This window comes from Rhineura floridana, chromosome 3, assembly GCF_030035675.1.
Source record: "Rhineura floridana isolate rRhiFlo1 chromosome 3, rRhiFlo1.hap2, whole genome shotgun sequence".
Lineage (NCBI taxonomy): Eukaryota > Metazoa > Chordata > Lepidosauria > Squamata > Rhineuridae > Rhineura > Rhineura floridana.
The window spans coordinates 1961691-1980456 of NC_084482.1; the positions used below are offsets into that span (position 1 = coordinate 1961691).

An 18766-nucleotide genomic window follows, 5' to 3' on the forward strand; every position below is an offset into this window, starting at 1 on the left:
ACCACTCCTCACACAGCACTCTTCTAAGTTTATGAATAAGAAAATCTGTATCTGCCAGAAATGTGTACAGCACTCTTTCTGTGGCCTGTGGAAGCCACAGTCCAGTTTCATGGATGAGGCCGGGCAGTGTGTACTTGTAATTGGTCACTGTTGGCCATGCCACTGTCCATTTTGTTGCTAACCCTCTTTCTTCTCTGTCCCCCTCAACTACTCTGCTTCAGGTGGGATTCATTGACTACATCGTGCACCCGCTGTGGGAAACGTGGGCAGACCTGGTCCACCCTGATGCACAAGACATTTTAGACACCCTTGAGGACAACAGGGACTGGTACCACAGCATGATACCCCAGAGCCCCTCTCCTCCTCCAGATGATGCAGGGAAGGACGACGAGGCCTGTCTGGAGAAATTCCAGTTTGAACTGACCCTGGAGGAAGAGGGGGAGGACTCTGAACCATCCGACAAGGACCGGAGTAGCCCCGGCGATGAGGAGAACAGCTACTATACTGCAACAGAGGAACACCAACAGGAGTCCCAGGAAGGGCAGGACAGACTAACAGACGACACAGTGAACAACACGTCTCCTGGCACATCATGACTCTGGGGCAGAAGGAGGGACCCTTGGAAAAGCAAAAACACACATGAAAGTTTTCACGTGGGAGGGGCGGGGATAAAAAACGGGAAAAATCATTTTTTATTTTTATTGTATTTTTTATAAAAAGAAAATCAACAAAAAAAGGGAATATACACAGCAACTGTAGAACCAGGTTGGCCCAAGCAGGGGCAGCAGCCTGCTGCTTCAGTGACCAACCCCGAGCACTCCAGAAATAGTCTTACCTTTCATTTGGCTTTTTTTGTTTTGTTTTTCGTTGTTGCTGAGTGGTTGTCCTTTGGTTCTTATTATTTTATTTTGCTGTTTTGAAAAAAGACTGGTGCAACAAGGAACAGAAGGGGGAGGGTGCTGATGATGATAGGCATGTAGTGGCAGAGGCCAAGCAGATGGATTTAAGGGGGGGAAATAGTACTTTAAGCCATTTGTAGTAAAACAAAGCAGAGACACTGGAGGACTTCAACACCAAAAACCAGTCATAACTTAACCCCCCCCCAACTCCCTAACTTCAGACATGCCCTCCTGGGGTTTGGCTTGCGTGGTGCCTTTATCCCTTTGCCCATCACAGCATAACCCTCCTAGCTGGAAGACTAAGTTGGGGGAATCGTGGGGAGGGGAGTTTGAAAAACGTTTATTTTTGTAAGTTATTTTTTTTAAGCTACTGCTAATTTATTTTTGTGAGTTTATATAGATTTTATTTTGGACTGATAAGAAGAAAGGACTTTGCCTTTTTTCTTTCTTTTTGGAGCATTTTTTTTAAAAAAACGTGGTTTGCAGGTAGGGAATTCTTTTTTGCCATAAGATTCTCCCAGAAGCAAATGGGAGGACATTACTTTTTTTTTAAAAAAAAAGGGAACGAGAAATAAGCAAAACATTTTATCTGAGTTTCCAAATAGCCAAGTCTTCCTCCGTTCATCATGTTGCACGCACACACACACAAGGCAATACGGCCAGGGCTGAATGGTTAGAGCTGGCCAACTTGCTCAGACAGCTCCATCGGGGACCTCAGGTGTGAGTATTCCTCTCCCAGCGATGGGGATGGGATGGAGAGAGAGGGGCTGATTTGCAGCCTTCCTAACCCAAGAGGAGAGAGGATTTTTTCAGTGAAGTTTAGTTAAGCACTAATTTGTAAGTTACTGTCTTTATCCATGTCTGAACACTTGTGATTTGTTAGTTGATGAATCTCTAAACTGCAGTATCCCATAATCCCTCTTTGCTGTTTACAGGTTTGTCAATTAGGAAACCAGGTCTATTAACCATGCTCACGTGCATGCACACACAATTTGCAAATGCCGCTAGGCTGATTTTTTTTTCAAACAAGTCTGTATAAATGAAACCTGGGCCTTTATTTATGTGCAATGCAATGTAATGTGGCTGGATCACATAGATTGTATGGTGGGAGTAGTGGGTAGGGGTAGGGGCTTTATTAATTTCCAAGGATACAGGCTCTAACACTCTTGGTTTCATAGGTGAGGATCCCCCTCAGACTCCACCTTCTTCCCAAAAAATTACTGTGCCCAGAACCCCCACATCTTTCTCCCATTCTTGTGACATAAGCCAATAGTTATTTTTAAAATCCTAGGTCTGGTTTCAGAGAAGCTCTAGCTTTCAGAGCTCAAGTTAATAAAACAGAAGGTCAGATCTATGGGAAATTCAACCCAAGGAGGAGTTGAAGCAGTGTGCAGATTTCTTCCCTTAGGTTGCTTGCCTTGAAGTCAAATATGGAGACAACTTTACCACTTGAACAAAAGTAGCCAAGGCAAAGGGGACCTGCCATTTGTGTGTGTCTTTGCCTCTGCGGGGCTCATCAGTGGTGTATAGATCTCCATGCCAAAAGTTGCTCTGCTGGCCAGATCCCTCCTGATTCCGTTCTTGGGCACAGAACAACAAACCTAAGCAGCCTACTCCTGATGTTCCTCCCAGAAAAGCAGGGTCTGCTGCCTGACCTCTTCACCAGAAAGCACCCTGAGAGAGAGAGAGAGAGAGAGAGAGAGAGAGAGAGAGAGAAGATTCCCCCCCCTCGAATCTGCTCTGTGGGATTCCAAAAGGAGATCATTTGTGGCTGCTTATATTCTTTGCCTTAACCAACCAGTGGAGTTTAATTTCCTCTTAATATCCTGCATCATTGTCCTTCTGACATGAAGCGGGTGAACTTTTCTCCATCCAAAAATGCCTTGCCCCACCCTTGGATGGACTTTCTCCTTTGCTCTGGGGATATCACACCGTTCCATGGACAAGCAGTACTAGGGAATCCAGTCTTAAGAACCACAGGAAACAAGCATCCTGGGCTCCCTTGTGATGTGCCACGTGCGGGAGCCTTGGCTGGCTGGATTGAATCTTAAGGATCACTTACCACCCCCCTGGCTAGAGGGCCTGACCTCTCCATTTGGGGGGGGGGCAGCGGGAATGTGGGATAGCTGTAAAAGAAATGAATTTTGTGTGGGTTGGTCTCAACAGGGGGAACTGTGAGACTGAACAAGTGGACCTGATCCAGCTTCTCTCCCAGTCGGGGAGAGCACAGGGCTATCTTTTAGCCTATCTTACATGGCCAACCGGGGCTGGCATGTGTCTCCTAATCTCTCCCTTCCATGTAAGAGGTGAAGCAATAACAAGTGAGGTCCCCATTCCCATCCTCATCCTCATCACTACGCTGAGCTTTTGAACCAAAGCCATGTCTCCTCCTTTGCAGTGTTTCCATCCCACCCACTTTATATAGGCTTCTGTTTGGCCAGCTCTCCTAGTACATAGGTTCAGGCAGGTGGCACACAGCCTTTTGGAACTTTTCCCACCCAACCATGGTAAGGGTGATGGTGCACCCAGGGGATGCTGCCCAGACAACTGGGGTGGGATGGGGAGCAGTGCTGTTGTGCTGCTGCTTTGACAGGCTATTCTTACTTGAGCATTCCAGAGTTGCTGGCCATTTTGACCGCCTGGATTCCCCTGCCGCTTTGGCAGACCTGCATGGAGCGCCTCTCCAAAGCGGCAGTCCCATGGAACACCTGCCAGCCGCAGAACTCGCTCACCCACCCACCCTGCATTGGCAGTCTCTGCTTGAAAGCCAATGTAGGGGATCTCCTTCCCAACCCAAGGAGAACATGGCCATTTCTGAACACAGTACTGTAGCCGTTTGTTTTCACTTTTCTTTCTTGAAGCCTCAACTGAAGAAAAAGGAAGGAAAGAAAGAGGATACCTTTCTTTCTGATTTGTGTATAGCTTTTATTTTTGTATGCATTTCTGTTCCACTAGTTTGTTGGGTCGGGTTTGGACTGTACATAGTTGTGAATAAGCAGATTGTAAATTATTCTAAAAAAGAGTAAAAGAATCTTACACACCATACCCCCCTTTCCCTCCTGGCCCTTCCTCAACCTCTTCCCACCCGCTCCCCAAACTCCTGCCCTGGGCCTGTATTGGAGAAGCATCCCTGCAGAGCAAGGAGGTCTCTGGGAGGCCCTCCAGCAGCATCCTCTCCTCGAGAACTCTGGGACGTGGGCCCTGGCCACCCAGTGCTCCTGTCTGTGTATTTATGGTGTAATATAGACACACTGGAAATTGTACAGTTGTCATTTTTCCTTGCAGTGTCATCAGTCAGCTGTTGCAATGTTCTCTCTCGAATGTTACCAAAACCGTTCAGCAGCCGAGCTCACAATAAACCAGGAGGGGGGGATTCTCTGTACCTGTGACCTTGACCTGGCTTCTCTGCAAGGCTGGGGGTGGGAGAGCTGGGTGGGAAGAGGAGAGAGACTAATGTTTTTCAATCCCCTGGGGGCCATAAGAGGGGGACGTCAAGCAGACCTGGATCTACCACTAAGAGTGAGGTGGCAAACTTGGGCAGCTCATTTTTAATGTCTGATAAAATGGGAGCAAATAGGTACTTAAATATCATTGTATGGTTTTTAAGTGCTGGAGAGATACTTGGCTGTGGATGCTAAGGCCTTGGAATTTCTGGTGGGAGGGGGATTTGCTGCTCTGCCTCATCCAGCAAAGTGTCTTGGGCTGGCCCTGGACAGATGCCAAGGAGTCCAGCAGGCACTCTTTTAATTTGATCCCAAAGGATGCCAACTCTTTGCAAATGAGAGCTGGTGCAATCTTCAAGGGCTCTTAGAGCAGAATATCGACACACTTGGGTTCAATGGGTAGCTCAGAAAACTTTTTTCTGTAATGTTGCAACCTTGTTCCACATCGCTTTTAGTTTTCTGGCCTTTTTCTGTGTCTGTCTGAACACTGCAGTCTCAGGATATCCTGATTACGAGTTGCTGTCATTTATTTTGCATTCTCACCCCCCCCCGTCACTTTTCTCCAGCTGGAAGTCACACACACACAAATGTACACACCCAGAATATAAAAACAAATATCTATATAACTTAAAATGCCCAAAATAAAATACTAATCACAACAACTAACAGAACATGCAGAAAGTAACCAGTTAACAAACCCCGTAGTCAAAAGCCTTCCAAAATATGTGCTTTTTGCTCTCTTCAGTAGGCAAAGGGGGGGGAGGATTCCCACTTTTTATTGGGGATCCCCAGCCCTGGGCTGATTGCAATAAAAGATTTGGTCCCTCATAACAAATTATCTTCCTTCACAGAGTGAAGGCACTCCAAGCAGAGCCCAGGCTGTAGAATCTAAGTGGGTGGGCTCTTGTAACAGGAGAGGTTCTCTGAGGGTTGAAGCCTTGGACCATGCGGTTCAGCATGTTGAATTAGGTCTGGATGCTAACCAGTGGCATTGGGTCAGCTGTGCACCTACCTACCCATGTCCCATCAGGAGGTGAGCAGTAGACATTCTGTGCCCATTTCAGGCTTTGGAGGTTTCTTAAAAGGCAGAGTGCATTATTCTGGGGTTACCAAAGGTGAGATCTCTCAAAAAACGGAGATACTGCCTTGTCTAATGTTAAGCTCCTAGCCATAATGGCCCCCATTCGTCTAGGAACATGCACAAGTATCCGCTTTGTACTTGCTCAGATGGGGAAATGGCCACCTCATCTATTGCAGGAAACCCAGCCACACACCTGAGCGTTGGGATCCACCATCAGCGGACCACCTCCATCTCATCTACGTTCAACTTCAACCTGCTTATCCACATCAACAGCCCTAAACAACTTGGGTCCCAAATATCTGAAAGGCAGCCTCCTTCCCTACAAACATTCTCGGATGTTGAGATCAGCAGAGGAGGCCCTTTTGGTAGTTCCACCACCACCCTCGGACACTCAAGCGTGTGGCCTGGGAAAGAGCGTTCTCTGTGGCAGCCCATAAGCTCCTGCTGGGAGGAAGGGTGGGATATAAATCAAATAGTAAAATAAATAAGCTGTGGAACTCCCTCCCCACCGAGGTGTGTCTGGCAATTTCATTGTACAACTTTGGCGAATGCTGAAGACGCATCTCTTTAACCCTGGCCTTTGACACCTGAGATATAGGACCCACCCTATTTTCTGTATTATTGGTTTTAACTGTTTTAATTATGTGTTTTAAAATTGTAACCCACTCTTGGACCTCTGGGTGAAGGGTGGATAATAAATCCTAATAATAATAATCATCTGCTCCACCATCACCACTGCCAATCGCTGGTTTAGATAGGAGAGAGCTGCTGCTTAGCAAAATCTAGAACTGGTTTTCGGTAAAATATATATGATATTCAGCTCCGAAGCTGCTCCTTCCTAGCAGTTCCATGCAGATACCGAACAACACTGGTGTTTAAGCACTCTGTACAATGGCTTGAAACTAGCACACTGGCCAGTGGCACACGCAGGTGCTTCTAGCTAATGTGCATGCACTTTAAGGCCACCTTAAAATGTGTTGTCATCCCAGTAGGGTTTCTAGATCCCAGGGTTTGAGTGAAGCTTTCAGAATTTTAGTCTCCTCCTTAGAACTCCAGAAGGACTCAAATATAAGGGGGGGGGTGTTTTTTATTGGCTTACTGAGTGTATTTGCCATGACTTCCACCACCTGTACATAATGCTCCACCTCTGACCCACCAGGTACCTTTTTCTGGCTGCCACCAGGCTCCACCCCTTAAACTATGAAGCACCATTCTTTGACTCCAAAGTGCCACCTTTTGGGTCTCAGCACTTGAGCTTCTTCAGGAGACAAGGCAACCCTGTTCTGTGGGACCTGCCTGCTCCAGAATCCTTTTATCCATTTGTTTACTTTAACAACCTTTTTACCCCAATCTTCATCCAGCAGGTTCCCAGAGTATCTTTGGCGAGAATTACAATATAATAAAGCAGCAGGGTAGATACAACACTAGCCTTAAAACTTATTAATAAACTGATTAATATCAAAAAGCCTGCAAAAATAAAACTTCTCTTCAACTGGTACCAAAAAGAAAACCAAAGGAGTACTAGGCACATCTTCCTGGGGACAGTATTCCACAGGTGGGGTGCCACAACTGAAAAGGCCCTGTCACCAGCTTCCTTCCCTCCAATGGCAAGAGGGCTTGAAGCAGAGCCTCAGAATATCTCAGAATATCTCAACCTAGTGGCAGCTTCATGCAGGAGAAAGCAGCACCCCACGAAGTTTGGGGTTTAAACTGTTAAAGCCATCACTTTGAATTATGCTCCAAAACAGACTGGGAACAAGAGTAATCATTTCAAAGCTGTTTTAAGACATCGTCTTTAGTTCAGGAGTGGCAGGAAGCATCTCCCCATAGACTGCTGATCAGATCATTAGGCCAACCAAGCTATTTTCAGTGGTCTGCCTGTCCCCATCTTCCTCCCCTTTGCAGCACCAGGACTGCCATGGGGATGAATGGTGTGTGGGTGTGCACCCTCCTGCATTTGAGGGGGGGAGAGGATGTGGGGGTTGAATGTGTCGCACGTGTGGTTTCTGTGTGAGTGTGCCTGCCAAAGTGGGTGCAAGAGACAGTGTGGGCTGCCCATGCTCACTTTCACTTTGGTCAACAGTGAATGCAGCCCTCGGGCCAAGAAAAGTTAGTCACCCCACTGCCCATTCAGTAATCCAGCCATGACCTGAGTTCCTTGAGTTCCTGCACTTTTTTTTCAAAGGAAGACTCACAGTTAACAACATACTGTAGCAGCCTAGGCAACATGTTGTCAGGGCAAGGGAGGGCAGGCTGCCTCTGGCTTTCACCAGCCTCAGCAAGGGTGAAAGGTGCTTTGTGGCACACACAGGCCACTTGGCCTCCAAGGACAAGAAGACAGAGTTGTATTCAACCAAGTTTTACTCAGAATAGACCCATTGAAATTAATGGACCCAACTTAGTCATGTTCATAATTTTCAGTGCGTCTGCTCTGAGTAGGACTAGCACTGAATATAATCTTGATCTAAAAGCAACCCCAAGACTGCAAACCTAATCTTTCAGGCTGGAGAGCAACCCCAGGCATAAAAGGCTGAACACCATTTCCCTGGACACTTGGACCATCCATCAGCACCTCCAACTTCCCTAGATTGAGCATCAATTTGGCGTCCCTCATTTCTGATCCCAGCTAGGAGTTCAGCATTTCACCACCCCATAAGCACAAGTGTCTTAATGGGGCAGAACAACAGTGTCCTAGCACCACCTACTGGGAACCCCATCTTCCAGGAAGGGGCCCTACCAAAAAACAGTGACCATGCCATGTTCTGTTGGAATGTGGGCACAATATAGAATTATCATCATCTTGTTTGATTTTTCTTCTTGCCAATTTACAGGGTGCACTAGAAGCTCAAAGAAACCCTTCATGCATCTGATGAAGTGGATTTGAGTCCATGAACAGTTGTCCCATAATAAATTTATGAGTTTTAAAGTGCCACAGGACTGTTTGTCCCTTTCAATAGCCTTGTCTGTGCTGCCATCTTCTGACATAAAATGCAACAACAGGCTATTGAACAGCCTTGCTTCCTGACATTTTGAGCAGGTTGGTTGAACCAGCTCAGGACATTGCAAGTGCCTTCTGCCGTCCTCCTGGGTCACCTTTGTAATTGCAGAGTTTTAAAGGTGACCCTTTATTTACTGCTTCTTATGTTGAAATTAACTGTATTAGGCTGTTGTGTTGCAGCAAAAACAACAAAGTATCTGATGGCTCCTCAAAAGATGGTGCTTGCTTCACCCCCTCCAAGGGATGAGGGGAGAGGATGGATGTTAAACTATTATCTGGTTAAATTGGAGCCGATCTGTCCACATGGTTTCTCCAGTGGGACAAATTGGAGCCAATCAGAGTGACAGGAGGTGGATCAGCCACTGAGAGGACTCTTCTCTTTAGCTAACACCCTCCTCTTTTATGGTGATTGGCTGCTAAGCATGTTTGTTGTTGTAGGAGAAGGCATTAACAAGGATCTCATTCTCAACCCCACAGCAAAAAGGGGGGAGGGGCGTGGCTGCAACTATCATGAAGGGACCCTGCTCTTCTGAATTTGCCACTGTTCTACTGCAGAACTGGTTTTATTCAAATCAACCAAAATGAATAAAGCAACTAAAATGTATCAATTGGATTTCTTACCTTTCCTTTACTATACAGTCCCAGAATATGTTACAACAATATAAAAATACGATATTAAAACAATTTAACTGATCAGGAGACTGAAGCATCACCCCCACCCTGGAGGAAAGGCACTGGAGTAGGTCATCTGGAAGACAGCTGTAAAGGCATAATACAAGCTTATAAAATGATATCTAGTGATAGTTCTGATTTAATTTGTTTTAACACCCAATCATTGGTCTTTTTTGCAGTCCATGGTATCTGTAAAGCTCTCCTCCAACACCACATTTCAAATTAATTGATTTTTCTCTTGTCCGCTTTTTTCACTGTCCAACTTTCACATCCATACATAGAGATCAGGAATACCATGGTCTGAATGATTCTGACTTTAGTGTTCAGTGAAACATCTTTGCATTTGAGGACCTTTTCTAGTTCTTTCACATCTGCCCTCCCCAGTCCTAGCCTTCTTCTGATTTCTTGACTATTCTCTCTATCTTGGTTAATGACTGTGCCGAGGTATTGATAACCCTTGACAAGTTCAATGTCCTCATTGTCAACTGTAAAGTTACATAAATCTTCTGTTGTCATTACTTTAGTCTTTTTGACGTTCAGCTGTAGTCCTGCTTTTGTGCTTTCCTCTTTAACTTTCATCAGCATTTGTTTCAAATCATTACTGGTTTCTGCTAGTAGTATGGTATCATCTGCATATCTTAAGTTATTGATATTTCTCCCTCCAATTTTCACACCTCCTTCATCTTGGTCCAATCTCGCTTTCCGTATGATATGTTTTGCGTATAGATTAAATAAATAGGGTGATAAAATACACCCCTGTCTCACAACCTTTCCGATGGGGAACCAGTCAGTTTCTCCATATTCTGTCCTTACAGTAGCCTCTTGTGCAGAGTATAGGTTGAGCATCAGGACAATCAGATGCTGTGGCACCCCCATTTCTTTTAAAGCATTCCATAGTTTTTCATGATCTACACAGTCAAAGGCTTTGCTGTAATCTATAAGGGTGATTTTCATCTGAAATTCCTTGGTCCATTCCATTATCCAATGTATGTTTGCAATGTGATCTCTGGTGCCTCTTCCCTTTCTAAATCCAGCTTGGACATCTGGCATTTCTCACTCCATATACGGTAAGAGCCTTTGTTGTAGAATCTTGAGCATTACTTTACTTGCATGGGATATTAAGGCAATAGTTCAATAATTACTGCATTCCCTGGGATCCCCTTTCTTTTGAATTGGGATATATATGGAACGCTTCCAGTCTGTGGGCCATTGTTTAGTTTTCCATATTTCTTGACAGATTTTTGTCAAAATTTGGACAGATTCAGTCTCAGTAGCTTGTAGCAGCTCTATTGGTATGCCATCTATTCCTGGTGATTTTCTTCCCAGTATTTTGAGAGCAGCTTTCAGGGTGCATACACACCATTAATTTAAAATACATGATTTCCCTCAAAGAAACCTGGAAACTGTCATTTGTTAAGAGTGCTGGGAGTTTTATCTCTGCAAGGGACCAACTGCAGTCTTTGGGATCAGCCAAAGCCATAGCTTCAGAAGGAACAAAAGGAAGGGTCACATCCACACAATACATTTAAAGCACATGGCTTTCCCCAAAGAATCCTGGGAACCATAGTTTGTTACAGCTGCTGTGAATCGTACCTCTGTGAGGGATGAACTACAATTCCCAGAATACTTTGGGAGAAGCCATATGCTTTCAGAGTGCCCTAAATGTGTGGGCAGCCCTGTAGCCAGCTTTCTTTGTTAAGTGGGGCATTTGGGGGGAGAGGCACATAGCACTAGCCAATTCCCACCCCACTTGTGGAGAGGACATGAGGACCAGGCCAGGAGCAGAAAAAAGGCAGTGACCTTCCCCATCACTCCTCCTCCATCCAGAGTGTTTTAATTTACATGAATGAACTTTAATCTGTTGAATTGTCTGACCCTTTTTTTTGAGAGATCCCCAGGAATTCCAGACTCAAAAGCTTGACTTTGCCTATAGCTAGTCCCCTTTCGCCTATGGACTGTCCCTGTGTTCTGATTCCTCATGAACTGAACTACTTTGGTAATCACAGTGAGCTCTGAGGTTTAGGTATCTCAATTTTAGATTCCACCAGAAAACAAACTTGTCCATACTACAAGCTTAGGGAAGGGCAGAGAGAAAATAAATACTTTAGGGTGTTGTTAAATTCTCCTTGAGATTTCCTCCTTCTAGTCTAGTCCCTGACCTTTAGATTCTCTTTCCTGTTGGACAATCAAGGGAGAAAAAATTAACTGGCTATAATAAAGGCTATAATAATTAAGCAATTGGAAACTAACTGTGGAAAGCAATTGATTTTTTTTTTTTTACTGGTTGCTGGATTGATTTTTCTGTCCACAATCGCTGAAAAGGCCTCATGCTGAGCTGCACATACTGGAAAAATCCAAAATTAAGTCTAAATTACAGCCTAGGTCACCAGCCAGCTAGCTAACTGTAGTGTACACAACAATATTTCTATAGGACTATTTTCATCCTTTGCCATCAAGTACTCAAGAAAAAGAAGAAGCAATAGCCACTGTAATTGTGAGCATGGTGAGTGCTTTAAAAGAGTAAAGGGTAATTTAGGCTACAATCCAATACATGTCTTCTCAGAAATCAATTCCATTGGGTTCAATGGGACTTACTCCCAGGTGTATGTCTGGGATTGTAGCCTTAGGGTAGCAAAAAGCACCCAATCGTGCTCTATACATCATAACAACTGCAGAATAAACAAACTCTTACTTCTTAATGTAGGCAAACAAACATGCTTCTTTGTTGCTGGCTGGGTAGAGAACGCAACTGAAAGTGAACATGAAAGGCAGAGCTAAGGAAAATCCATGTCTAACTCTAGCACATTATATAAAGTTCTAATATTTGCTCCTGTTCTTAAAACAAGCTGCCATTATCTAAATGGAGGCTGTCATTTTCTGTCGCGTCACAAAATAAAAAGACAATTTCCCAAAATAATCCAGGGGGGGCAGAGCTGTAGGGGGGCTGGTCCATATTTGGGCGCCCTCCCCCCAGCTGGGTACAGGGCTGTGGCACCATCTGTGGCTTCTTGTGCAACTGTAACCCTTTCAACTAATTTGTTCCTCTTGCCTGCCATCTGCTGGACAGTTTTCTCAATAGCACCTCCTTTCACAGCCCTGGCCGTTTCCTCCATCGGGAGGACATAATTGTATCACAGAAGCTAGTTTCATCAAGGGTTTTGTTTTGTCTTATTTATTCACAATCAGGATCTCAGTGTGGTTTACAGAATTCACATTAAAACCAAAACAATACATCAAACCAGAGGTTACCAACTTTTTTGGACCAGAGGGCACATTTCAAATTTCACATTTCACATTTTAAATTTCATCGTTTAAAGAACGATAAGGAGATTGCAGAGAAGCTAAATGAATTCTTTGCATCTGTCTTCACAGTGGAAGATATAGGGCAGATCCCTGAACCTGAACTAACATTTGCAGGAAGGGATTCCGAGGAACTGAGACAAATAGTGGTAACGAGAGAGGAAGTTCTAGGCTTAATGGACAATATAAAAACTGACAAATCACCAGGCCCGGATGGCATCCACCTGAGAGTTCTCAAAGAACTCAAATGTGAAATTGCTGATCTGCTAACTAAAATATGTAACTTGTCCCTCAGGTCCTCCTCCGTGCCTGAGGACTGGAAAGTGGCAAATGTAACACCAATCTTCAAAAAGGGATCCAGAGGGGATCCCGGAAATTACAGGCCAGTTAGCTTAACTTCTGTCCCTGGAAAACTGGTAGAAAGTATGATTAAAGCTAGATTAACTAAGCACATAGAAGAACAAGCCTTGCTGAAGCAGAGCCAGCATGGCTTCTGCAAGGGAAAGTCCTGTCTCAGTAACCTATTAGAATTCTTTGAGAGTGTCAACAAGCATATACATAGAGGTGATCCAGTGGACATAGTGTACTTAGACTTTCAAAAAGCGTTTGACAAGGTACCTCACCAAAGGCTTCTGAGGAAGCTTAGCAGTCATGGAATAAGAGGAGAGGTCCTCTTGTGGATAAGAAATTGGTTAAGAAGCAGAAAGCAGAGAGTAGGAATAAACGGACAGTTCTCCCAATGGAGGGCTGTAGAAAGTGGAGTCCGTCAAGGATCGGTATTGGGACCTGTACTTTTCAACTTGTTCATTAATGACCTAGAATTAGGAGTGAGCAGTGAAGTGGCCAAGTTTGCTGATGACACTAAATTGTTCAGGGTTGTTAAAACAAAAAGGGATTGCGAAGAGCTCCAAAAAGACCTCTCCAAACTGAGTGAATGGGCAGAAAAATGGCAAATGCAATTCAATATAAACAAGTGTAAAATTATGCATATTGGAGCAAAAAATCTGAATTTCACATATACGCTCATGGGGTCTGAACTGGCGGTGACCGACCAGGAGAGAGACCTCGGGGTTGTAGTGGACAGCACGATGAAAATGTCGACCCAGTGTGCGGCAGCTGTGAAAAAGGCAAATTCCATGCTAGCGATAATTAGGAAAGGTATTGAAAATAAAACAGCCGATATCATCATGCCGTTGTATAAATCTATGGTGCGGCCGCATTTGGAATACTGTGTACAGTTCTGGTCACCTCATCTCAAAAATGATATGATAGAGTTGGAAAAGGTTCAGAAGAGGGCAACCAGAATGATCAAGGGAATGGAGCGACTCCCTTACGAGGAAAGGTTGCAGCATTTGGGGCTTTTTAGTTTAGAGAAAAGGCGGGTCAGAGGAGACATGATAGAAGTGTATAAAATTATGCATGGCATTGAGAAAGTGGATAGAGAAAAGTTCTTCTCCCTCTCTCATAATACTAGAACTCGTGGACATTCAAAGAAGCTGAATGTTGGAAGATTCAGGAGAGACAAAAGGAAGTACTTCTTTACTCAGCGCATAGTTAAACTATGGAATTTGCTCCCACAAGATGCAGTAATGGCCACCAGCTTGGACGGCTTTAAAAGAAGATTAGACAAATTCATGGAGGACAGGGCTATCAATGGCTACTAGTCATGATGGCTGTGCTCTGCCACCCTAGTCAGAGGCAGCATGCTTCTGAAAACCAGTTGCCGGAAGCCTCAGGAGGGGAGAGTGTTCTTGCACTCGGGTCCTGCTTGCGGGCTTCCCCCAGGCACCTGGTTGGCCACTGTGAGAACAGGATGCTGGACTAGATGGGCCACTGGCCTGATCCAGCAGGCTCTTCTTATGTTCTTATGTTCTTAATGTTGAGAGTGCTGGGGGCACCAGTCACCAAATGCCTGCCATGGGGGTGTGGCATAACACAAAATTAGAGTCCCAGGCTCCCTGCTGAAGCTAAGCAGGGTCAAGCCTGGTCAGTGCCTGGACGGGAGACTGCTTGGAAACCACATGTAAGCCACCTTGGGTTTCAATCATGAAAAGAAAGTCAGGGTATAAATGTGATAAATAAATAATAAATAGAGTACTCATGGAGAAGCTTTCCCTATAATTATATTTCCATACTAGAAAATGCTTGACCGGTTGAATTTCTGCCTACCACATAACTGCTAAAGGCACAAGAACCCTGTTTTTCCCCAATGCCAACCTTACACCAAAGCCTAGGATGCCTCCCTGTATCCACTTACCTGGAAGTAAGCACTATTAAACACAAGGAGACTTACTTCTGAGTAGACATGTATACCATTGTACTGAAAGATAACTATACGGTGAATTCTTAATGAGCCCCTAGTCTTTAGGCTCCTGCAAAGCAGGAGATATACCTAAGCCTCTTTGAAAAGTTTTCACATTTGCCTTTTCAGGGGAGGGGGATTCTGTAACATTCCCCCACACTTACTGTGTAATAGTATTTGCAGAAATAAATTCTAGACATTTCTGTTTATCAGGCAAACCCAGAACAAGAAAAAGGAAGGGCAATTTATGGAGATCCCAAGGTCTAGGAAAAAAAGACAGAAACAGGAAATGTGTACTAAAAGGGGGGGGGGGGGAGAGCAGCTTTTTAGGACCCCAGGGATTCTTATTCTTATTACTGGGTGTCCAAATAACTCACATCAATCACAGCTCTGACTTCACTCATTGGCAGGCAGGAGCAGCTAGGCTGGCTCTTTTCACAGCTATTGCTTAGAAGGGTACTTGCCCATTTTGCTTCATAACTTTCTTCCCCAAAGGGCTAGAGACTTTTTTTTGAAATGAAAGCTCAGAGTCTGGGCTATGTGCTAGGGGCACTACCGAAGTCCATCACCCTCTGACAACAGGTCAGCAACCCCTGTGTCAAACCAATGAAAACAACTATGCTTATGCAGAGGATGGAGCATTTAGATTTTGCATTTTAAATCTACTCTCTTGTTTATGGTACATTACATTCTAGATTGTGAGAAATGCACTGTGATTCTGTACTCACCTACCTGGGTGTAAGCCCCATTTAACTTAATGGGCCTTATGTCCAATTTGACATGCAAAGGATTGTGCTATTGATCTTGGGGGGAAGAAAGTGAGTTGTAAGAGTGAGTCTTGGGACAGCAGGTTGTACTGTATGCATATTTTAGGCATCTGCACTAGGATTCACAGTGTGATTCTACGTATGTTTGCCTGGAAGAAACTTCCACTGAGTCCAATGGTGGCAGTCAAGTAATGTAACACAATCATTCTGAATTAAACATAAAAAATCAGCTTAATTAATTTCAATGTAAATGCCTTCTAGGCTCTGCTCTACACACCTTAAAAAATATTCACAGAAAACTAGCCACATGATCAAGTCAATGCACCAGTAGGGGGTTGGACTTGATGGCCTTATAGGCCCCTTCCAACTCTACTATTCTATGATTCTATGGCATCATCCCTACCACCTCAAGCTGTTCTTTTTAGCCACATATTTTGGAGATCCAGAGTAAACACAATAGTTACCTTACACCTCTATAGCATCCTTCATTTCTTCCTGAGAACATGATACCCATCAAACGAACCACACACCACACACTAAATATTACGTGTAACTCCCTCAGCTAATTTAGAGACCTCTGCACCGGGTACACAAAATGTTTTGCTCCTCTTGACAAACTGTTCTGTGTGCTTTGAAAGTGTTCAAAATCCTGCATGGCACTGGGAAAATGGACTTTGCTACATGTTGGATTGCCTGCCCATTACTAAGTCACCTAAAGACCATTTGTTGGTAGCATCTAACAAATTGTTTAGTTCTGGGTAGCCAAATCTGACTCTTTGCAGCATGTTTGTGAGATTAACAGCTGATGAATTCCCTGTTCCCATTCTCTACTCCCTATTGAGTTCTGTGAGACATGCATGGTGCCAGGAACTTATACAAACTTTGTTTGCTTTTGGTAATTGTACTTCCATTTACTGTTTTGTCCCTAGAAAGGAGAGGGGAAGGATTTTTGTAACTTGACTATTCCTTTCCAGTGAGGATTTTTTCTGCTTCCTACTTCTTTGTCCTAAAGGACAGCTGAAGGATGGCAACACAGATGACTTGCTCTTTTGCACTAAACACCACCAAGCCTTAGAGAAGACTTCTCTGTGACTCAGATAGCACATGCTCCCATAATTATTACAAGGGACAATTTCTTCTTTCTTATTCCGTGTTCCTGGGAAATCACTGTCCTTAATTTCCCTTTGGGGGAAATTTGGGGATGGCCGAAATACTGTCAGTGTGTGTGTGCACGTGTGCAGTGCTTTCCACCACTATATCCCCAAGAGCAATGCAGGAAGCCAATGCTGCTGAATGTATTTTGGGTTCTAGCTATTCATAGTATGTCCAGCCAGATTCATTACACAATTAAACAATTTTTAAAGCAACTCGGCTCCTAAGCAGGCCAAAATATTGGGGTACTACGTATGCTAAAATGCAGTACGAGATATTTCAGAATAAACAAACGAAGCAGGTGGAGATGACCCTTTTGCAAAATGTCTAGAGGTAGGGTGTGTGTGCGTTTGTGTGCTCAAGCAGTGATCCTTGATCAGAGAAATGTTTAAAGTACAAAACAGAGTCCCTCTTTTTGTCTGTGAAATGTTGAAATAGCTTGCTAGAAAATGGACCATCTCACTTGAGTTTAAGGGCCAGAAGCAGCAAGGAGATAATGTTGAATTAATGTTGCAGGGAGCCTTTGCTGAATAGGACTGACTTGTGAGTAAACCGTATAGAAGAATTTGGGCATTGCAGGATAATATAGCACTGTATTGAGTACCAGGAAGAACCATGATGTTAATTTGTCTTCCAGCTGATTGAAGAAGAGCAAGGCCTCAGCAGTCCTAAAGATCCTGAGTATAAAAGTGAAAATGAGCAGGAGAAAATTGAGCAACTTCAGGGACAAGGATCATTGGCCCCAATCTAAGCTGATACAGATGCTTATTCTGCTGGACTTCTCAGGAGCTTTTGATTCAGCCTGCAAGGCTCTGTTTTGTCCTTCATGCTGTTTAAGATGTATATGAAACCACCGAGTTAGGTCATCCATGGACTTGGGATGAAGTGTCATCAGTATGTTGATGATGCCTGGCTCTCCTTCTCCTTTTCATTAAATCCTGTTGAAGCTGTGAGGGTGCTGAATCAGTGTCTGGGCCAATAAACTGAAGCTCAATCCATACAAGATGGAAGTGCTATTGGAAGGCAGTTTTGTCCATCTGGGGAGGTGGTTCAACCTGTTCTGGCCAAGGCAGTGTTGCACTCACCTGAAAGATGAGGTTTGTAATTTGAGAGCACTTCTTGATCCACCTTTGTCACTGTAGATGGGTGCTGCAGAGGGCATTTTCAGCTGTGGCACCCCATCTCTGGAATGCTCTCCGCAGGGAGGCTTACCTAGTGCTGAATTTGATTTATTTTTTTGTGCCAAGAAAAAATATTGTAATAGGTCCTTTTTTTAGACATTTATATTTTTCAGGCTGCACACTTATCTAGGAGTAAGCCTCATGAAATACAGTGGAACTTGATTCTAAGTAAATATGCTGAGGATTACTTGTTTTAATTTGATATCTTCTTTATGGTACCAATTTTATTATAGTACTGTTGCTTTTAAGTCTTTGTTAGCTCCTCTGAATGACTCTTTGGCTGAAGAGCGGACAAAGGAAATCTCCCAAATGAACAACAACAAATATAACCGTCAGGGAAGCAGGAAAGGGGCACATTTTAATTCCCTCTAGGACTGGGGTAGGGAAGTCTCTTGGGCCAGTCCTGCATCAGGATATGTACAAGGGTGAAGACAGAGATAATATTTTGTTTGTCTCAGAAAGCTCTTGATGTTGGGCTCACCTATGTGGTGTCTATGAGCACCACAGAATGCGCAAGGACCTCTCTTGGTGTTTATGAAACCTCTACCTGCCTCCTGTGCTCATTGCCCCCTTCATCATAAGGTGGCAAAGGTGATTAACTCCTCCCACCAATCAAAAGCATATAGATGTGAAGGAGGAAGTTGGAAGAGCAACCCTCTTTCCAACTTCCTTTTCTAGATCTATGTTCTTTATAAGGCTCATATTGGCACCTGAGCAGAAAATGGAGCAACTGAAAGGGTAGGAAAGAAATGAAGTGATCTGGGAAACGGGAGAATGGAGCATGTGGGAGCATGTGGAAGAAGGCAGGGGAGAAAAAGTGGGGTGCTGCACCAGTCAAGAGAGAGAAAGAAAGAATGGAATTTCAAGAGAGAAGGTGCACATGTACCCACCCACCATGGCAGATCCAGTAAAAAAGATGCTTTTGAAATTGCATAATTTTGAACTGATTCCCCTCCCCACCCAAAAAACCA

General features: G+C 44.1%; 1 protein-coding gene across 4 annotated transcripts in view; it reads left to right on the forward strand.

Annotated features, from left to right (window-relative positions):
* The window catches only part of PDE4A (phosphodiesterase 4A), a 373782-nt gene extending 369493 nt beyond the window's left edge, over positions 1–4289 (forward strand). For all 4 annotated transcript variants that reach the window (XM_061613767.1, XM_061613768.1, XM_061613769.1 and 1 more), the window contains one exon: positions 222–4289. In XM_061613767.1, coding sequence (XP_061469751.1) covers positions 222–596 — 375 coding nt within the window. In that variant the 3' untranslated portion in view covers positions 597–4289. The remainder of the gene's footprint in view (positions 1–221) is intronic.
* Positions 4290–18766: the final 14477 nt, after the last annotated feature.